Below are 21139 nucleotides of genomic sequence, written 5' to 3' on the forward strand. Positions count from 1 at the left end.
ATCCTCACATGAATTTGACTCAACTAATAGGTGTGAAAAAGATGAAAGTTGAGACTTTAAAAGAAGACATGGGGTCTGAAACAGAAAAACAAAAACTGAGTTACTTGAACAAACTCATGACAGAACAAATACAAACACGTTCTTTTCACTTGATCTTCAAATACTGCTGTGGCAAAATTTAGTCTCGGTTTAACTAAATTACATGCAGAAGCAAACATTACCACTGGGCAGCCGTCTGAATTGGATATCTAGAAATACTTGTAGCGCCCTTCTCACTGAACACTTGAAAACAAAATAACTTTGTGGTCACCTGAGCACAAACGCTGTATATAAAGAGTTAACACTCAAATCTGATGAATACGCTCTGAAAGCTTATCCTCAAATTATACCTCTACTAAACATGCACAACGTTTTACAGTATTGTGATTTCACTTACTTGTTAGTTGAAATTGCTGTGACGATCAGCAACTCTGACTCATCCCTCTGGAGCACTCTGTTAAGCAGTGGATGGAGTGGTAGAAGAAAAACAATAAGGACACTCACCTACCTGTTTACGATATCCACCACCACATCGCTGTAACTGTTTTGAATCTTAATTGTGTGAATCAGTGAAACGATGTAATTGGCCCATTTTTTTCTGATTTACCTGTGTGCAGGAAATGATTGGCTATTTGGGGAAAAGAGCGTAGCATGTCTCTGTTTTTGTTTTCGTAATGTTTCTGGATTAACCAACTGTTTAGTTCCTACTTAAAGTGCCTTCAGAAACATAAAGTTTGAACATACAGTCATGGTTTAAATTCTAGGCTTTACCTTTCAGGACATAATACAAACATCCAGGTGCTTAGCAGGTCTTAAAACTAGGTAGATACAATCTTAGATGAACTACAAAACATGATATTTTACACTGTGTAATTATTTATTTAACAGAAATTTAACTGAAATGCAGAAGCAGTATGTGAAAAACTCAGTCCACCTTTACTGCTTCCATTGAAATTAAGACGGTAGGAATCAGCTATGCTCTGCTAATCAAACTTGATTGACTTGATTAATGGATCATCAGCAGATGTGAGCATCTCTATTAAAGCCGAAGTTTTGCTGGTCTGGAGCTTTCAGATTTGTGTTAACATATCGCCAAGAAGGAAAGACAGCAGCAATAATCTTAGTGAAGCAACTGCCCATCAGCCTGGGAACAGATGTAAGGCTATTTCTAAACAATTTGAATTCCATCATTCTGCAGTCAGAAAGATTATTCACAAGTGGAAAACATTCAAGAGGGTTCCCAAGCTTCCCAGGACTGGTCATCTCAGCAAATTCACCCCAAGGTCAGGCCGTGCAATGCTCAGAGAAAACACTAATAAACCTAAGAGCAACATCTCAAGGCCTACGCCATCATGTTAAATGTTAAAGTTCAGAAAAATGCTGAACAAGTATGGCTGTCAGGAGAAAGTGTCTTCTCTCTAAAACAAAACAAAACAAGAAGTCTAGTTAGAGCTCGACAAAACCATAACAGATGAGACCAAAGTAAAGACGTAAAATGTTCAGGGTTACGTTTGGTGGAAACCAAGTATAGCACATCAGTGAAATCTCCTCATAGCAGCTGTCAGCACGGTGGTGGAACGGTGATGATTTTGGCTTGTTGTGTAGCCACAGGACGTTGGCACCTCGCAGTCACTGAATCAACCATGAAAACCTCTGTTTAGCAAAGTATTAGAGACCACCTGTCTGACCGGTAAAGCTTGACCAGAATTGGGTTGTGCGGCAGGATGATGGCTCTCTAGAAACACAAGCCTAAATCATGCATCCAAATCAGTGATTTTCATACGTAAATTTATTCGTACTTTATAAACAAATGTAGAAGTCCCTCTGGCTATATGTACAAATAAAGGAAGGGCTAGCTATGCTAGAAAACACTTTTCCAAAATGAATGCTACCACTACTACTGCTACTCATAATAGTGTTAATAATATTAGTAGTAGGAGCAGTAGTAGTAATAATAACAACAATAATATCAACAATAATAACATGGACGGAAGCAAATTGCAAGTAAATAAAACAATATGTAAATGTAGACTTTACCCTTTTAATTTAAATACATTCCAGTGTTTGTTATCTCGTCTCACCTTATCACAAAAGATTCATTTATAAATTGCACATAAAACTGTTGGAGGTCATCACTTAAACTCTAATTTCTATCCAACAGATGCTGAAAATCTTTACTTTTAAATAAATGTGTGTAGGTGCCCCACCTGTTTGCTTCTTTTTGTTGAAGACTCAGGGGTAATTATATTGTATAGAGAATTGGGGGGTTGGTGGTATGCAGATCACACATGCCTGTTGTCTCAGAATGACTCTGATTTACTAGCATAGATACAGTGGTGAAAATAAAATAGAGCAGTGTGTACGCTTCATGATTCTGATGGTAATTTTGTGTTTGCACTTCTTGATCACTGATCCAATGATCCCCAGCACAGCAGTGAATTTAGAACAGAAAGACTGAAAATGAGAAGAAGCAGAGTGCTGAAATGACCAAATCAAAGTCCAGACCTCAACCTGATTGAAATGTTGTGGCGAGATCAAAAGGGAGCTGTGCACAAACAAATGCCTGCAAACCTGAAACAGTGTTTTAAAGAAGAGTTGGTCAAAAGTCCTGAACAAAGATGCGAGAGTCATACAGAAAGCAGTTACTTCAAGTAACTGCTGCTTAAAGTCTCTCTACAAACTGCTAAATCATGGGGTGGAGCGAGTTTTCACACATTGCTTTCTGCATTTTGGCTTTATTTTTGAGAAATAAAGAACAGCACTGTAATATGTCATGTTTGGTTTCATTCTTACAGGTCATAGCTTGTATTTACCTCATTTTAAGACGCAGCTTTTGTTTTTATTGTGTCCTAATAAGTAAAACCTTTGACCTGACAGAGAGTGTACTTTATTTTTACCATGACTCCAAGTTTTTCTTTGCTGGAAAAAAGCTCCCAACAAACTTTAACTACTGTGTCTAAAACTCTCCTGCTGATGTTGACTTAGGAATAACAAGACAGAGGTGATACAAAACCTGGATATAACAGAAGCAAAAATGATTCAGCAACAATGCTTTCACTGAACTGCCACAGAAGCTAACTTCACAACCCATTTTCCTTCATGCGCAGTGGCATGTTTCAGTGTATGGAGAAATTTTTTCTTCTTTCACTTCAGCTTGATGCTAATCAGTGCTGCAAGGAATGTCAGTTCTCACAGCGCATTGCAGTCATTCTGCAACTATGACTCATTTGGTATGTTTCAGTAACTCCAACAAGTGTCTGCGTTTTTTCTTTTATTTCTGTAAGTGACTAACGGGAAAAACATTAAAAATGTATCCATAAAATTCATTTGAATGGAAGCTCTGTGTTTTGGGAAAAGGAAGGTTTTTTTAGGTTGTTTTTTTTTTTTTTAATCAAGAGTCAAAAGCAAATGAAAAGCAAAGCAGGCATTATATAACACTGTTCCACTATGGGAAGCAGGAAGCATATGAAAGCCACAAGTTCCCATGCAAATTTATTTTAACTTGGCTTGTTAGCATGGTTTTGAAGCTTTGGTCAGTGTGGCGTATTCATCTATCAGTGTATGCATTTGTGTGTGCTGATAGAAGACATGCTGTGCAGGCACAGATCTATTTTTATTGCGGAAACGTTGTGGGGATTCACCTCTAATGTGTTAACCATTGTTTTAAAGCAAGCACACCTACTTTCAGGTCGACGTTAAAGAAGCAGTTCTTAAGCTGGCAGTGCAAAAATAACAAACTTGTGCTTTTTAATAACTTGAGTAAACATAGTGTGCATCAAGGTTTTTAAAAAAAAATACAAATAAGCCATTTTGCGTGTATAATAAACAAAAATCAATTTAAATATATATTAATTTGCATGTTTTTCAAGAGTAAACATCAGAACATTGTAAAAAGCCCAGTTTAAAATTGTTATTTTGTTGAGATTGGAGTCAAAGAATGTTACAAAGGGAAATCTTTGAACAGTCTTTGAATGGATGCCACCATGAAACCTCTAGGGAGGATTACTTACATTAAGACAAATAGTTTTAATGTCAAAAAATGCAAGTGAATAGTATCTAATTAAACACAACCTACTTTGCATTAATAAAAACTTGCAAAATAAATATTTAGTTACATATTTTTGAACATTTTATTGAAGGAAAACAGTCTTTATTGTCTCCTCTTAGATCTGACATAAGTCAGTCTTTGGTTGAAGGTGGACATGATTACACAAAACTGGCATCCATATTTGAAATTGACCTCATTTGTGTTTTATATGTTTCAGGCTCATCCTTTCCTTCTAATTAGCCAAACAGTTAATTTAATCTTTCAGTTGCTATTTAGATCCTCTGCATTTTTGAAAGAAAAGTTTTTTCTCTTTAGGAAAAGGCAAGAAAGAACTGTTGTTCACAGATATGGGGTCATCTTTTGAGAGGATAGTTACACATAATCATTCCAGTAGAAAGTAAGGAGATGGATAGAAAGGAAATGCGACCCAGAAGGCAAATTAATCCTTTAATTACTCAATTACAGAGAACTAAATACGACAAACAACCTTGAATATAACTATCAGCTTAGGGCAGTCAATAATCAACAGTCATACACATGCTGCCCAGTGTCATTTCAACTGACATTTGATAAACAAATCAGTTCAGTGGTAAAAGGTTGTTTCTTTTTCCCGGTACATCCTCTTTCCTGAGGGTATAGACGCTGGTATTACTGCATTAAAATCTTCTGGACTAGATGACTGCAACTGACTATACTCAGGTTTTCTGAAATCATTTGTATATTTGCTGCAAGGTACTAATGGATGCAAGCAAAACAGGGAAAAAGGTTATAAGAACTTTTTATTATGTCTGTGAAGCCAGGCAGTGGTTGTCCTCTGAATGCGTACAGTACAGAACTACTCTTCTGTTACTGTGACACAGGTTTTCCTAGAAATCAACAGCGTATACTGTACCTCAATTGAGGTCAGTAGGTAAGCTGCATTGGGGCTTTTGTTCCATAGCACTGGAATAAAAACACCTTTTTTCACCAGTGTTTTCATTCCAGCTACACATTTATGAACTACCTTAAAACATTTTTTTTTTTTTTTTTACATTTTTTTGTTTGGATTTGAGAGTTTTATTGTTTTAAGTAAATGGTTTTAATCATATAATCAATCTTGCATGTTTTTTTAAAAGGCAACGATTTAAATCTGCTCTGTAGGGACATTTGATTTGATTTGCCATACCCATGAAAGTCTTTTCAAGACTGTCTATGACTGACATTACCTGTATTATTCTCTTGCTATGCTTAGCCAATTTATTAGGTGCATACAGTTAAAGTTCAGTCTAACACAGCAGCCTAGCTTTACATCCAAAACCTTGTTAAAGGTTGTGATATTGAGCTTGTGTTGGATTGCTTTAGTTTTTTTTTCCACGATTAAATGGAAACCATCCACATTTTTGCACCCAGACAGTTCAAAACTGTGCCATGCTAGTTATGTGCATAACACAGACTAATGACAGTTGTATTCATCACCACTTTGACTTACGTAACATGTAGTTCCCCTATCTGATTTTGATGGTTCAAGTCTAATTTCAGTTTGACTCATCAAAACCAGAACTTTAAATGCTAATTAATGCTACAACTGACATTTTTGTTGTTTTTGGTTTTTTGTTTTTTTTCCCAGGGTTTTAGTGTATTTGTGCTCCTTTTTTTTTTTTTCTTTTCAAAGACACTCTGAATCTTGCGCTTAGAGGTCTGATTTGTCCCACTTTTATTTGTGGTATTAAACCTGAAACAAACTTGTGGCAGCAGGACCTCAGTCATTACAGTCATTTTGACTTCGTGCATCATTCTGCTGCTCACAGAGGAAGCTACAAGCATCCTGGTGAATGTCGTATGTAAAATTTTGGACAAAACCAGTTTGGGGTTTTTTTTGGGGGGGGGGGTTGTTCCCATTTGTCTCTAGAGAAATACTCATTTAGCATGAAGAGCCAGAACTAAAAGATTTATATTTATTCTGCTCAGATTTGCAGCTCTTGTTTTGCACATTATTACAGAAACGACACCATTAGTATGCCATTAGTCAGTGTCTTTCATTTTTATGCGCTTATTTTTGCAAATGCCTATGAAATATGGTGTCTTCTTTACTTCTCTTTTGCACATGACAGACTTAAGAAACATTGAGGCTATTGACGTTTTTGAGACATTTCCAGGCAGAAAAACATATTCTTGTCACTCGTTTTGCATAACTATTGAAATCAGTCAAACACACAAACATCCTAGTGACATATTGCACATCTGCTTTATGCCTTGAAACACCTGAATTAGCAGAAACATTTGCATTTGCAAGTGTATGCATGCACTTCCTCTGCATGCTGTTCTCTGGTGGCTACATCTAACGGTGCTCTGCACACATTTAATAATTAAACACTATACAAGAACACACCTTGTGCTCACTTTCCATTGCACAGTTGTGTGCATGTTTCCTCAGTGTCGGCTTTTTGTTTGTGTTTCTTTGCAGCCATCAAGGAGAAACACAGCGACTGGACAGAGTTCCTTATTCAGGACCTGACGGGTGCCAGAACGGCACCGGCCAACCTGCTGGAAGGGGTGAGTGTGTGTTTACACAGACAAGCAAGAGAAGCACAATGACACACTAACCCTAACCCTATACTTTCTACAATTTTAATATTTTTTCCCAAATTTAAGAAAAAATGTGGTTATTTCAAATCTTTAGTTTAAAAGTCAAACTCAGATGAAAGAACAGGCTTAAAGGCAGGTGGAGATTGGAGATAGAATAGAGATACAGAGATAGTTAAATAATTATTTTTGCTCTCTGAATCATAAGAAGCAACTGGTGGAGTCCAAGAGTAAAAATATGAAGTTTAAAATGAAAATAACGGGCCTCTTTTGATTATGTTTTGTGACAGAATAGAAATCAGCTGTGAGAGTGTGGAGCATGTTTGCATTCTGCACCTGCAAGACTGATATAAAGCAGAGGCCAAATATAAGAACATAAGTTCAGATCCTGCTAGCCAAACTCCAGATGGTCCAGTCAGGTCCGCTGGATAGCTTTGCAAGTGTAAACGATTGGAGAGAAGTCATTAATAATTCAAGATGTTTGATAAAATTTGCAGGTATTTCTGGAGTGATGGCAGCATTACTGCAGACGAGAGAAAATTTAAGCTCTTTCTACATGTGAGGGTTTTCTTTCTTTATGTGCACATGTACACGGACATTTAGTTAAAATCATCGAAAGTCGGCTTCTTAATTAGCTGATTGTGTTTATTTGTTTAAAAAAAAAAAAACCTAAAACCTCCCCACCGACCACGTTTTCCAAGACATGATCTGACACATTAATCAGCATACATCATTTTTATCTGAGGTCTAAATAGATTTCTCAAAATCTCAAATTATTGTCTTGAGCTGAAGAAAGCAAAGTGAATGCACCTCCCAGCAACATAAAAGCAAAGCATTTCATTCCATTCAATTCAATAGAAACACTTAAAAAAAACTTGCACCCTCTCTAACACTTTGTCAAAGCAGGAAAATTAAAGTGTTTTGGCAAGTTTTGAGATTTGTATCCTAATTAACACTCAATAACAAGTTCTTGTTGTACTTCTTGACATCTGTGAGAGCAGGATAATTAGCAGGTCTGGATGCCGGTGTGATCATCTAAACCTAAAACTGTTTCGTTTTCAAGCTCAACATCCTGTTTAGATACCTCTTTTTCTCATCTTAATCTAAGGATAACACGCAAACTCTTTCCACTGAGGTTTGATTCGATCATTAAGCTAGCCTTTATAGCATCTCTGTGACCAGTGTGTTTTATTTTCATTTTATTTAATAAGTAAAAACTCTTCTCTGTCCATCCCCTTTAGCCTCTACGAGGCAAGAACACAGTTGATCTGATTGTCGACGGATCGGTGTTGGAGCTTCAGGACCTTTTAGACCCTTACCTTTACTGGCCTGTACGAGTCATCCAGAACGTTGGAGGGAGGCTCCGCCTGCGGTATGCTGGCCTCTCTGAAGAGTACCACGATCATGACACGTGGCTGTTCTATCTGGACGTCAGGCTCCGGCCCCTCGGCTGGGCCCAGGAAAACTGCCTGACCTTAGAACCGCCAACAGGTGAGAGTCTAATAAGTTTGCACTTTTTCACCTTTTACATTTTTATCTACAAGTAAATTATAACTTCCAGATACCAATTAATTATACTCATTGTTTTTGTTTTGTTTTTTGTTTTTGGGCATTTCTTCTCATCACAAATTATTATATTATCTATGCTGTGTGTCCTTGTTATTGTCTTGGTTAATACTTTGCTTCATAAAATGTCTTTAGAAAATGGGCTTGAACTACCTAAAGCCATTTAAAACATAAGATGTAAAGGTTCATGCTGACAAGGCGGTATGCTGGGTTTAAATGTTCGACCACCTGCTCGGAAAATAAGGAGACAAGTTAATCCTTAAAGGTTTAATATTTAAATCATCAAACGGTTTATACGTTTTTTGTAAAGACAAAGTCATAAAGACAAATTATGATCTATAACTGTTGTCAAACAGTTGACTTTGTGTGTCTGTGTTTTGAAATTGAAGAAAAAAGTTGTTGAATTGAGAAAAAAAGAATCTCATATCTGTCGCGCAGAGCTCAGGTCTACGAAGAGCACCTCCGACTGGCAGCAGGCTCTAGAGGATGCTCAGCTTGATGGACAGAAGAATCCATTACCTCTGGAGGTGTTCAAGGTGAGGCTCAGTGACCTGCAGGAAGATCAGGTCCAGGTGAACTATGGCTAATTTATGATATAAGGAAAGAATAGGAACTCTTTATTTTACATCTCCAGGAAATTTTCTTACTTGGTACCAATTACAGAAAAAAAGAAATGCCCTTGAAAGCCAATTAAATCTCAATAATTGTGTATTCAGTCATCCATTTATTCAACTGTTATTAAAAATCTGTGGAACTTTAACATTTTCATGTTCAGCTGACCCCCCCTGCACCGAATAAAGCATTTAGTAGGAGGACGGGTGGATTAATTGGAACTGCAGCAGCTGAACTCTCTTCTTTCCACCGCATCATTTGAATATTTTCCATCTCCATTCACAAAAATATTTAAGGAATAATTTACTTTAGAGATGAAGAGCCAGAACAAATTGTGATCAAACCAATCCAACTTATTCAAGGTTAAGAACTTTAGCGTTAAACTGTGCTTTTAATATGAGTCAATGCAAAAATGAAGTGTAATTTATTAATTGCATTCCTCTGTTTATGAGTGTAGCTGGAATGATTTTGTGTTGGATGACGTCCTCCTAATGCTGTGCTTGAGCACCTGCTGCATAGACACAGATGCCTGCAGCTAATGTTAGGTTTTGATAGAGCTCTGCACAAGTAAGAGGGTGCAGAAACTGAAATGAATCCAATACGGACATAACAGATGAGTAAAAGTGTGAAAGAAAAATCTTAGAAATAAGAGATTTAAATTACCAAAGCAGCCCACATGACACGGTCCTACCAACCGGAAAGGCTAGAATAAATAGAAGAGAATAGAAGAAATAGAAGCCTGCTTACATTCAGTGAATAAGCGTAGTAAAGGCAAAAAGTCACGGCATTACCTAAAACCTTCTTACATAATACAGTTTATTGTGTGTCATCACAAACAACAGAAAACACACCCTTCAAAGAAGATCTGAGTGTGTTTTCTTGTGAAACCAAGAAAGTACCGTGTGATACAGGATGTACTGATTACACTTTGAGTCAGTTGGAATAGAGAAGGTAAAAAAAACAAAGAGATACAGGAAACACAACCTTATCAACACCAAATTGAATGTAAAAAAGGTGTCATGGTGCTAGAAAAACAATGTGCGAGGCAAAAAACTATATTTAATTCATCACAATGATCGCCAGCAGCATGAATTAAGCCTCGCAGAATGCTTCATTCATTATAGGGCCACCCAGCTGGGTCTGAATGACCTACATGGAGTGTGTGTGTGTGTGTGTGTGTGTGTGTGTGTGTGTGTGTGTGTGTGTGTGTGTGAGATCAAAAGTGGAGCACATTTGTCTAAAAATCTTGACTTTACTGTGTCAGGACCATGTAGACCTGCCCAAGCACTCCTTCAAGATGGGTATGAAGCTGGAGATGGTTTCTCCATGGGAGCAGCTCCAGATCTGCCCTGTTTCTGTCACAAAGGTGAGTCACGCAGAAAGGCTCTGAGAACAATGGCTTATCTAAAAAAAAACAAAACAGAGCATTCGTCAGCTTCTGTTATTAGTGAAGCATTGGATTTTTTAAATGTTTTTCCATGGACGAGGCCTTCCTCTGCACCACTGGAATCAACTGGAACCTTTCTTAGACATGAATTTGGGTTTTTTCTTCCTTTTTACACATTAATTAAAAATATTAATTGATTTTTGAGCAGTAAAACTACCAATCATTTGCACATTATTCTAACTATATAATACCGTTTTTTTTAATGTATTTTATTAAATTGTTCCATGATGAACACATTTCTTCCTAATTTACTAAACACAAAGAAAAGCATCGTACAGGGGGAAAGCAAAGCAGCTTAGATAGTACATACTGTGCTCAATGTTATGATTTAAAATTTTATAATTAGTTGGCCTTTATTGTTTCACAGGGTAGATCCAGCGGCTTAAAACACTGGCAGACTAGTGTGGCACAAGAATAATTGTACATTACCAAGGATGCCTTCATACTTGAAATCTTTTTTCTTTTAATTTGCTCTGTCTAAGCATTTAAAAGATGGAGAGTAAATTTGTCGTCTATAATCTCTTTTACACGTGTGTTGAAATCATTGTGTTAGGAAGAGATTAAATGTTCTCCCTCTGTTTACTCTTCAGGTCTACAATGAGTTCTACTTCCAGGTGATGTTGGATGACCTCTCTGCTGAAGCCAAGCCACACTTTGTGGTGTGTCATGCCAACTCGCCTGGCATCCTGCCTGTCCAGTGGTGTATGAAGAACGGCGTGGGTCTGGAGAGGCCTCGGGCCTACGAGGGCCAGGACTTTGACTGGGCTGACTACCTGAAGCAGAGCGGGACAGAAGCAGCTCCTGACGCCTGCTTTCCTGATGTAAGCATGGGGTGAAGAGATGTAAACTGGGACACTCCTGATGGTTCAGCCTATGTTTTGATGGGAGCGTTGTTAGTACAGAGGAAGCTGCTTTTCAGTAGGGTTCCTGCAAACATTTTAAAACCAAATTGAAGACCGAAACAACACAACACTTCAGGATAGCATAGTGGCAGCAGAGACAGAAGACACAATTGGTGCTGCTTTATGGTTTTATTCAAGTGTCATCTGCTTTAAATCCCACTGTCCCAACAAGCTCAGAGGTTTTTAACATATCTTGTAAGTTGCGATCTGAAGTGCAAAGCCATTGCCTGCAGTTTCACTGCTGTAATTGTCTTTACTGCCACTGTGCCCCACTGTCCCAATCACACAGTTTGGGAACAGAAGAAGCTTGCACCAATGAGCACCAGGCAGAAAATGCATGAAATGATCGAGAGCAGTGTCTACCACTTTATTCTGTTTTGGTGAAGTTAAAAAAGCAAACGATATTTGCATTTGGATGATGCATGCAAAACATTCTGTACTTTCAATTCTTTCCCATTTATATCACTTTTAAAACTTGTTTTTAAATATTTATTTATGTTAGTACACTGTGAAAACAGCAGAAACACTCAAAGAACGTTTTATCAGTGTTTTATTCTTTTTCAGGTTTACATAACAGTTGACACTCTACAGTGAGACACATATTGTAAACAGGAACTTATTAGACCCATCTGACACTGTGTTACATGCAATGAGCCTACAAAACCCCTGTTACAGCACCTTGTTTGAAGTCCTTCAAGTGGAAAATAAGGGTTAAATCAGTTTGAAGGTCTTGTAATCTGAACCTGGCTTCAGGTTACCTCAGGTTAGATCCCTGCTCTGAATGTAAAATAAGCCCTCTCTCTTCCCCTCGTGTGTGTGCGTTCAGACATGGCAGAGCAGAGACTTTGCCAAGGACATGTGGCTGGAGGCAGTGAACCCTCACCGACCGGCTGAGGTGTGTGTGGCTCAGGTCACACAGGTCAGAGGACGCCTGCTGTGGCTCCGACTGGAAGGTACATTCGTTTGTGTGTGAGTGTGTGCGTGCAGTGAGGATTAAGTGTCAGGGACTCCTGCTGTGTCCCAGAGTGAAGATGGGGTAGAGAAAAAAAACAGCAGTTTGTATATGTGTGACAGTTCCCTCACCCCTGCTTTCCTTCCGCTGTCTGCCCATCTCCAGGTGTGCCGAAGCCTCTGTCAGAGTGCATCGTGGATGTCGAGTCCATGGACATCTTCCCTGTCGGCTGGTGCGAGGCCAACGCTTACCCTCTGACCCCTCCAATCAAACCTGTCTGTACGTAGACACACAAATATACACAAATGTAAATTTGCCATGCAGTGACAGCTTAACACAAAGTCTCATTGATTCGTTCTGCAGGCCAGAAGCAGAAGAAGATAGCAGTGGTCCAGCCAGAGAAACAGTAAGAAGCACAACATTAAACAAACTGAAAGTAAAACTGACTTTAGACTTTGTCTCAAAGACAGGCACAGTATCCGTGTTTTACATTCTTTTAATGGGTGACTCATCTGTTTGCATGGAAGTTTCCAAGAAAATGACCCTATTTCTTAGTTGATGTATCACCCTCTACGACTACTTTCAAATAGAAATACCACATGGAGTTACATTTTTATATTTTAGTCCAGATTAGAGTGCAGAAGTATGGTGAAGCAGGGTGTGATTTATTTTTGGGGAGGGGGGGGCTTTGCACACTCATGATGTCTGGTTCAAAAGGTGGGACTAGACAATCAATTGCTATGGATATCAGTAGCTGTGCCCATCTTTGATATACAGTCTATGTTTTTGAAGACGTGTGCTAGTATTTTTGGAGGACATTTTATGCTAATATTCAGATGGCTGAGAGTCCTCCTTCCCCCTAATAGTTAACTAATAGATACAGTGTCTATTGTAGGAATTATACACAACCTATATTTAAAAAAAAGACAAGACTTGGTTACCTTTTGCTTTATTTCAAAGTGCTCCAAAAGGAAACTATGAAGGTTTCCTAGCCTCATTTATCAAACTGATCTGGCGCCCTCCATTTTCTCCTTGTATGCCTATTCCTCACTCATTAAACCTGCTCCTGAACATGGTTTTCAAGTGTTGGAAAACAGTTCAATTGCAGCTAAAAGTGAAATGCTGACTGCATGTCTCTGTAACCCGAAGACCGCTGTTATTGGTTTAATTTCAGTGTGGTCAGAAAAATGGTATCATTTGTGGGTTTTTGGTTTCTGTCCTTTACCTGAAAGCCAAAGAAGATAATAAAAAAAAAATCAGTACATGTTTCTTCAGAGAAACCCTGAAGGTTTTTCTTTCTCTGTGTCACTCAAACCTGTTAATTGAAACTGTGGCTTTTTTTAGGGCAGAAATTGCTTTCCTGGGGCGCTGATTGATTTTTGTAGACGAATGGCATGTTATACTGTTTACTTGCGGGAGCAAGAGCGAGGGCGGCGGTCAGAGAGCAGGAGAAATATGAGGTCTTCAGCAGCACTTTGTCAGCTCTCTCATCTAACCACTAATCCCATTTCATACCTTTAGGAGAATCCTTTCATCGGTATCACTACATACACCCGCCTTCCAACACTCCTGTTTCTAATTCTGAAGCTGAAAGCGGTCGCTGTTGTGCCGATTGATTGAGTGAATTGACTTCTGTTTGCCGTTTGATTAGATCCCTTGGATAATTTTATTGATCAGCCTGACTGGATTGATTGCGTTTTTCCACAGGTTGGCTCGTTCCCAGCCTGTCGAGGCGAGTCCTGTCAACCACTACCAGCCTGCCGCCTTGGATCCAGGTAATCAAAAGCCACGTTACACATGATATATCTGTGGTGATTAATGCTAATGAGCCGCTGTGGCGAGGATTAAAGGAAATCCCGCTCTTTCTCCACTCTTAAGTCAGTCTGGATTTACACACTGATATACCTACTGCACTCTGATGTGCTTTCCTCCGTTTCACTCAGCTCCACTTCAACACTTTAGTAAATTTTATTTACAAGTTGCTGAGTTTGAAAACAATGTGATGGAAGATGTGTGTCCTGTCACAGGTTCAGTCAGAGATGTTACTAAAGGAAGTTGAATTAATTTTCTCCATCGTCTCTATATTTCATGCCATAAAGTTAAATATGGACCGTTTGATCTAAGCAGTTCTACCTTCTATATATATTTCATGTTAAAAGCTATCAGTGGCTCCAACTAGCAAAATTATATTACAACCTGTTGGCACTGTAAGGGATTTCCCCACTAGTTTGACTTATGAGAGTCCCTTCATGGCTGCTTTCCAGTGAAACGCATTACAGTTAAATTTAAGTTGTCACACTTAGAGTGAAGAAGAAGAGGAAGGAGAATCTCATAAGACAAAACTGAGGTTATATTTGTATTTGTTTCTAAAATGTTTAACCAGATACCAACTCTGGATGGTATTACCTGACCTGCACTAACACTGTGAGGAGCCTTTTTTTAACCAGGATATGTCCTTCAGTGCACACATTAACCAAATGCGTTTGACTGCTTTCTTTCAGTATTACTTAATAGAAACATCCTGTCTCAGAATCACGCTGAAAAAACAGTTCACGCATTTGTTACTTTCAGGCAGGAATATTGTAATTAATTATCACCTAAAAGCTCCCTGAAAAGCCTTCAGAAGAACTGAAACGCCGCAGCGAGAGTACTGACAGGAACTACAAAGAGGGCTCGTATTTCTTCCATGTTAGCTCGTCTTCATCGGCTCCCTGATAAATACAGAATTGAATTTAGAATCTCGATCACATAAAAAGTCCTGAGTGATAAGGCTTCTTCATATCTTAAACATCTTGTAGTACCAAATAGAGCACTTGGCTTTCAGACTGCAGGCTTGCTTGTGGTTCCTAGAGTTACTAATAGTTATAGCTGTCACCAAATGCTGCTCACAGGGGATCGTCTGGTACTCTAATATTGTAGGTCTTTACCTTACAATATAAAGCACCTTGAAACTTGAGATTATGCTTCTTTAAGGTGTTTTTTCTTTCCTCGGTTGGATGATAAAAACTGTTCCATACTCAGAGTTGGTGACATCACTGCTGAACTTGGTGATGCTGCATTTGTTTTATAGGATTAAAACAAAAATAGATTATTTAATTTAAATAATTTAATAAGTTTGTTTTTGTTTTTAACAGAGCTTCAATGTATTTTGAAACACGTCTACCCAACGAGCAGGGTCGAAAATTCACCCCGCAGGAGCGCTTTCAATCTAGCTCAGTTCGCAGGAAAACTAGTAACCCTGAGGACACAAGCAGGGAATTTATCCAGACGATGTTTTTGGTTCTAGTTAAAATCTGTGTTTTAACATGCATGGTGTTAATGAGTTACTGGGAACAGTAAACTACTTGAGACGTCAGTCAGCAATGACAGAAATACATCCTGAAGTAACCACTAAATTATGCATGTACTCCATAAATCATCATGCTTGTTCTCAGCTACATCCATGTCCACTGTCCATTATCAGCTGGTAATGATTAACAAGCATTGGCATCGATATGCTCATTTGTTCTCATTTACTGTATGAGAGCCACATTTTTACTTTATCAACTACTCCTAGTTGTTATCGTTGGTTGGAGCTACACAGATTTCCTTTTATTGTTTGTCTTCCGTTTTCCCCAAAGTCAAAAGGGGAAAAATATTTTTTATAAAAAGATCTTCCTTCTCACACTAATACGGTTTTTACATATTAAGTAAATCAGTTTGTCTCTTTGATAAATTAATTACAGTAATCCCACAAAGAGAGATGCATTTTTAGCCTCTTCTGCTGTGGTTTTAACTGAATCAGTAATGTTAAAGAAATGTTTAACTCTACTTGAGAAAGCAAAAAGCAGCACAAGATGCAACTATGTTTTACAGTCACTAAGTTTCATTTCCTCCTCAGTAAACATCTTTTTTTCTCTCTCTCTTATAAAACCATATTCTAGATATGCACATGTAAAGAATGCTTTTACACAGGAAATCCCTATGTATCTCTAATGCATTAGAGAGCCGGAGCGTTTCTGTTCTACCCGCTGTTATTGTAGCTGCCCTGGGAGTACTATGTGTATGTTTGGCTTTTTATCAGCTGGAGCGAGAAGGTTACACCCACAAACAAAATCTTAGAGCCAGAACACAGCATTCTTTTGTGACCACATGAACTTTAATGTGCTTATAAAGCGAATCCTTAAAAATTACCTTTTCCTTTTTACAAATTGTCCTGTGACTCTAGTTTTCTTTTGCCTAACTTAAAGGGAATCTGCTCATTCCAGTTTTATGTTCTTTAATAAGAGTATCTGCGATTTTAAGTAATCTTTTAAATATCCTTATTTATACCTCCATTCATCCACCGTCTCAAACAAGCTGTTTTCTCTCCATTGAAGTATTTTTTTCCTGATTGGCTGCCCCTCATAAACTGCACCTGTGCACCTGAGATGACCATATTAGGGATATCATCTCTATATGACATCACAGCAATTTAGAGCAGTCTGAACAGTGTGCTGTTAAGATATATATCAGCTTTACATAACTAAACATAACACATAACAAAGCTCAGGATAAACTGTTTATTTAGGAATGAAAACTAAAGCATAGGCGGATATTTTCGGCCACATGTTCAACATCTCTAAAAAACTTAAAGCAGGTAATTTTTGTGAATTCAGATCTACCGTGCAATTGACAAATAAATGTGGGTGTGTTATTTTTCGTTTTCACTTGCCTCAGTGTCTGAAATAACTGAACTGAACTGGGGGTTTCCTCAACACCATTGCGCCCTAAGGGAAATTCACCATGAAGCTGCGTCATTTCCAAATTTCAGTAAATGTAAAATATATCACCACGGCCAGCAGGATTGGAGCCAAAATTTAGAAAACAGTCAGGTAAAGTAGCTTTTTTTTAAGAATGCCACTTAGCAATCTTTGGTGTATTTCTGGGTGCATTTCTGAAACCAAATAAACAGACATATCAGTAAATCTGAGAATAGATTTCACCAAAACACCACATCCTTCTCTCACATCCTCATTGTGTGGTTGGTTTTCTTTGGGAGCAGACACGTCTGTAAGCAACATGTATGTTCAAGCACAAAAAGAGCAAAGGGGTGGGGGTGGGCTGAACTGGGCATTGTTTCGAGGAGAACCTTGGTCCCTGGTTTAAAACCGCCCACTCGCTCATGCATATTCATCACCATATCTAATTACTATTCGCCCCTGGCAGTGCACCTCCAGGTGCAGACGGTTTTCAGGTGCTCCAGTAAGGCCAGAGTGCAGCATCGTTCATACGACTTCTTAGTTTGTTTCTTGGAGGCGGTGGAGGGTGGTGGAGTAGGGGGGGGTCACATGAACAGGATGTACCCATGGCCCAGTTTGACTCTGCTCTCACCTATGTGCTGAAATGGTTAGTCACACACTAATGATATACTGGAAAGTAGTAAGTAAGTAAAGAGCACCACAACCATTCATTTACTTTCATTTACAAAGGAGCTTTCTGTTTTCTTCCTTTGTCTTTTTTCTGGTTCAGAGTGGAAGAAAAGCATTGAGAAACAAAACCAGTAAAAAGTTGTTGGGTCATTTCCTTATACTGCCAATGCTCAATCAAACCACAAGGAAGTGTTTTGAGAGAGGTTCAACATTTAGTTTAAATGTCGTTTCATTATGCAACTATAATACTGAAAAACATCATCTGTTATTATAATACTTACATAATCCAAACATACATGCAGGTAAATTCCTTCACTAAAAAATGAAGAATCACCAAGTCTGTCATTAAAAATATTTTAACTAGTTTGTTTAAAGGGAGGTTTTCTGTCTATCAAATGGTCAGAAATAACAAGAAAATGCAGAACTGACAAACCTGTGGACAAATCATGCTTAAGGGCCTATTCCCGTCATATTGAGCCAGGAAAAACCATGACATCAATGTTAGCTTCTAAAATTGCATTTAAAGAGAAACTGAAGCCGTTAGTATGACTAACACCCTTGCATGGAAGTGACACACCAATTATTCAGTCAAACATCAAATGAGGTTTTGTATTTTAAGGAAACAAAACATGGGTTTGAAAGGAAGTTTGTAAACTCCAGTTTGGTGGACAGGGAAGACATTGGTTCACGGAAGTATCAAATATGAGCCGCTGTGTTTGGCCTGTCGAGTTTTGCCCATAATCCAGGTGAGGAAGTACTACTTCATACCAACTTATCGTAAAGATTGCAGTACTAACTGGCAAACAGAGACATGAACATGTTTCCTCTGTCTTTGCGTCATTGCACTGGTTACTGTAGAGTTTAGGATTAATCTAAAAATCCTTTTGTACAATTGCAGCTGCTTGCATGGGCTTGCCCCCCCACCCAATTATCTAACATGTTATAGTGTTTAATACCCCACGCAGAATGCTTTAAGCAAGCTGTCTGCCAGCTGGTAGTAGAGCCTCACTTAACAGTCTTTCGTATGTCAACAAAAAAAAGCGCCTCTTCTCTTGAGCCTTTTACGTCTGCCTTTCCGTGAACATTGTAGGTTAGTTTACATTATTTTACAGCTATATTTTAATTTCCATCGTGCTCCCTTACTGTCCCATAGTTCTATTTTTTTCCTAATTCTTTATTGATTGCTGTGCAGCACTTTGGTCAACATCTGTTGTGCTTAAATGTGCTATATAATTAACTTAACTCGATTATATAAGTGGCTTTAGTCCGCCTAGGCTTGCTGCTGACTCTGCAAGTTGATTTGCAACCATGGCCACACATACAGAGAAACGTTTGTTCCTATTGGAGAATAATTTTCTTTCAACCTGACATTTTCCACCAGGAATAATGAGATGTTGTGACCCATGGCTACTTAAAGAAAAATCCGAAAACTAAGTGTAATCTGTTTACTCTGAAAGCTTCCTTGTACGCTTGTGCACTCTCTTCTGTTTCTCTTTGATTTTCCAAATGCGATGTTGGTTTCAGTTTTGTCCAGAATATTTGTTTCAATGTTTTATTTATGGTTTCAAAATTTGTAAGAGAGATATTATTTGGACTATGCCAGTATTACATGTAGCATATTTATTTCCCATAGTGGTGAACATCCATTTTTCCTTCTTTTCTTCTGTCCTAGGTTCAGCTAATGGAAGATACTGCTGCTCCAAGATTTTTGTCAACCACCGCTGTTTCTCAGGACCCTACCTCAACAAGGGACGCATCGCAGAGCTGCCGCAGGCTGTCGGACCTGGAAAATGCACACTGGTCCTCAAAGAGGTGGGCTGATGTCAAAAACAGGTGGGGGGGAGGTTATATAGAGGAGCAGGTTTAATCAAAGGGTTGCACACTTTCAAAGAGAGAGGTGGGCCAGCAGAAATTGACAGAGGGAGGAGGTAAGAGACGGAGGCCGAGACAGCGATGTCTTGTTAACCACCTGCCGTTTCCCAGCAGCACCTTCATTTTAATGTGAGGCGCTGTCAGTCAGCAGTGTTTACTGTTATACACCGCCACCACCATTTGGGAAAACAGCCTTTTAATTTCTCTAGAGACTGTGTGCTCTCGTGCACTTTGTGCAGGTGTGAGAATGTAGCTTTCTCCACAGTTTTTTGTGATCTGTATCTTTTCTTTCACTTTCGCTTGGATCCTCATTCGTGTTTGTTCACTTTTGTCTTGAGTTGTTCACATCAAGCAGGAGTTTATTTGTCTTTTTCTTTGTTCTGTTTTTGCTTCCAGCTGCTGAGCATGCTGATCAACGCTGCCTACAAGCCTGGACGAGTATTGAAGGAGCTGCAGGAGCTGGAGGATCAGAGCTGGGACTGCCAAGAGGAGACCCTCAAAGCCAAGTGAGGGGAAAGGAAAATACAAAACAAAAAATGGCAGGGGAACAACAATGAACATGTTCTTTTCTCATTTCATTTGCTCCACTCCTGTTTTGGTCATGGGCCATTGAATTTCATAATAAATCATCACTATCTTTCCTAAAAGGGCCCTGTGTCCCTCCCCCTCCTCTCGTTTCCTGCGAGGCCATTTTCCCTGCCCCTCTTTGAATTTTTTATGTTGTTTTTTGTTGCTGCAGTATTTGTGTAAGGTCTGCATTTTCATCCACTGCTGGCTGCACAGAGCCAAATTATTCCACAGCTTCAGGCTGCGTGCTCGGTGTTTTCTAATCGAAAACGGCCCCATTTTTTTCGTCCGAAACGAGAAAGAATCAGGCAGTCATGAGTCTGAGTGAGTCACCTGTGCTGGCCCGCAGAGCACAGTGATCACATTCACGCACGAGTGTTTTGACAACTCGCCAGAGGATTTACTTTTAATTTTCTGGGGCATCTACCACCCAGAGAGACAATTTATTTCTGACTCCAAAGTGGAGAAGGTTCAGTACACAATTGAGTTCAATTAAGCAAGAGCAAAAACAAGTTGACAGAGAGTACATATTTCTCATTAATTAATGGATCTTGTTCCTGTTTGGTTGTAATTTTCTTCAGATTGTTACTTAAAATTGAGGTCCTGATGGAGCACATCTCAGGGTCACTGTGTGAATTAACTCTCATGGCGTGTCATAGTCATTACAGGGCTTTTTTAAATAACTTGGCATGAGTTCATAGATTATATTAGTGTTTAAAACATAAGAAAATACATTGGTAAGCAAAGTTTATATCACAAATGTTGCAGAATATCTGCAGCTTTTAAGCTATTGCAGATTTGCATCTTTTATAGTTTTTATTTTTATTTTTCAGTTTTTAGTTGATAATCAGTAAAAATCAGACATTTTAAGGTGTTAATGTGGAGAATAGTTCCTTGTGGGCAGCAGTCTGTTCATTCCTACAAGTTCTAAGAGCAGAGTTAATGCTGATCCATAAAAATAAATTAGTAAGACAAACATAGTTAATAATTAAAAGTAACTGAATAAATTGAATTGACTGACTTAGTATTAACTGATTTGACCGTAGTTGCCGACTGCTGGTGCATTATGTTATTTGTGTTGTTGTGTTTGCACATCTCTGTTGCTTGTGGGGCTCGCACACAAGAATTTCACTCGCATGTGCTGTGCCAGTGTGCCTGCACATGTGATGTGACAATAAAAAA

At 38.6% G+C, this 21139-nt stretch overlaps 1 protein-coding gene across 3 annotated transcripts in view; it reads left to right on the forward strand.

Moving 5' to 3' along the window:
• The window catches only part of sfmbt2 (Scm like with four mbt domains 2), a 64144-nt gene that overhangs the window by 33353 nt on the left and 9652 nt on the right, over positions 1-21139 (forward strand). For all 3 annotated transcript variants that reach the window (XM_086268857.1, XM_086268859.1, XM_086268858.1), the window contains 11 exons: positions 6531-6619; positions 7891-8140; positions 8654-8751; positions 10092-10193; positions 10865-11095; positions 12003-12129; positions 12294-12407; positions 12492-12534; positions 13836-13903; positions 19191-19330; positions 19787-19896. In XM_086268857.1, the coding sequence (XP_086124983.1) occupies positions 6531-6619; positions 7891-8140; positions 8654-8751; positions 10092-10193; positions 10865-11095; positions 12003-12129; positions 12294-12407; positions 12492-12534; positions 13836-13903; positions 19191-19330; positions 19787-19896 (1372 nt within the window). The remainder of the gene's footprint in view (positions 1-6530; positions 6620-7890; positions 8141-8653; positions 8752-10091; positions 10194-10864; positions 11096-12002; positions 12130-12293; positions 12408-12491; positions 12535-13835; positions 13904-19190; positions 19331-19786; positions 19897-21139) is intronic.

This window comes from Aulonocara sp. 'chitande type north' Nkhata Bay, linkage group LG17 (genome assembly GCF_057382095.1).
Source record: "Aulonocara sp. 'chitande type north' Nkhata Bay isolate Kocher_YH1m ecotype deep benthic linkage group LG17, A_spYH_male_GT1.1, whole genome shotgun sequence".
Lineage (NCBI taxonomy): Eukaryota > Metazoa > Chordata > Actinopteri > Cichliformes > Cichlidae > Aulonocara > Aulonocara sp. 'chitande type north' Nkhata Bay.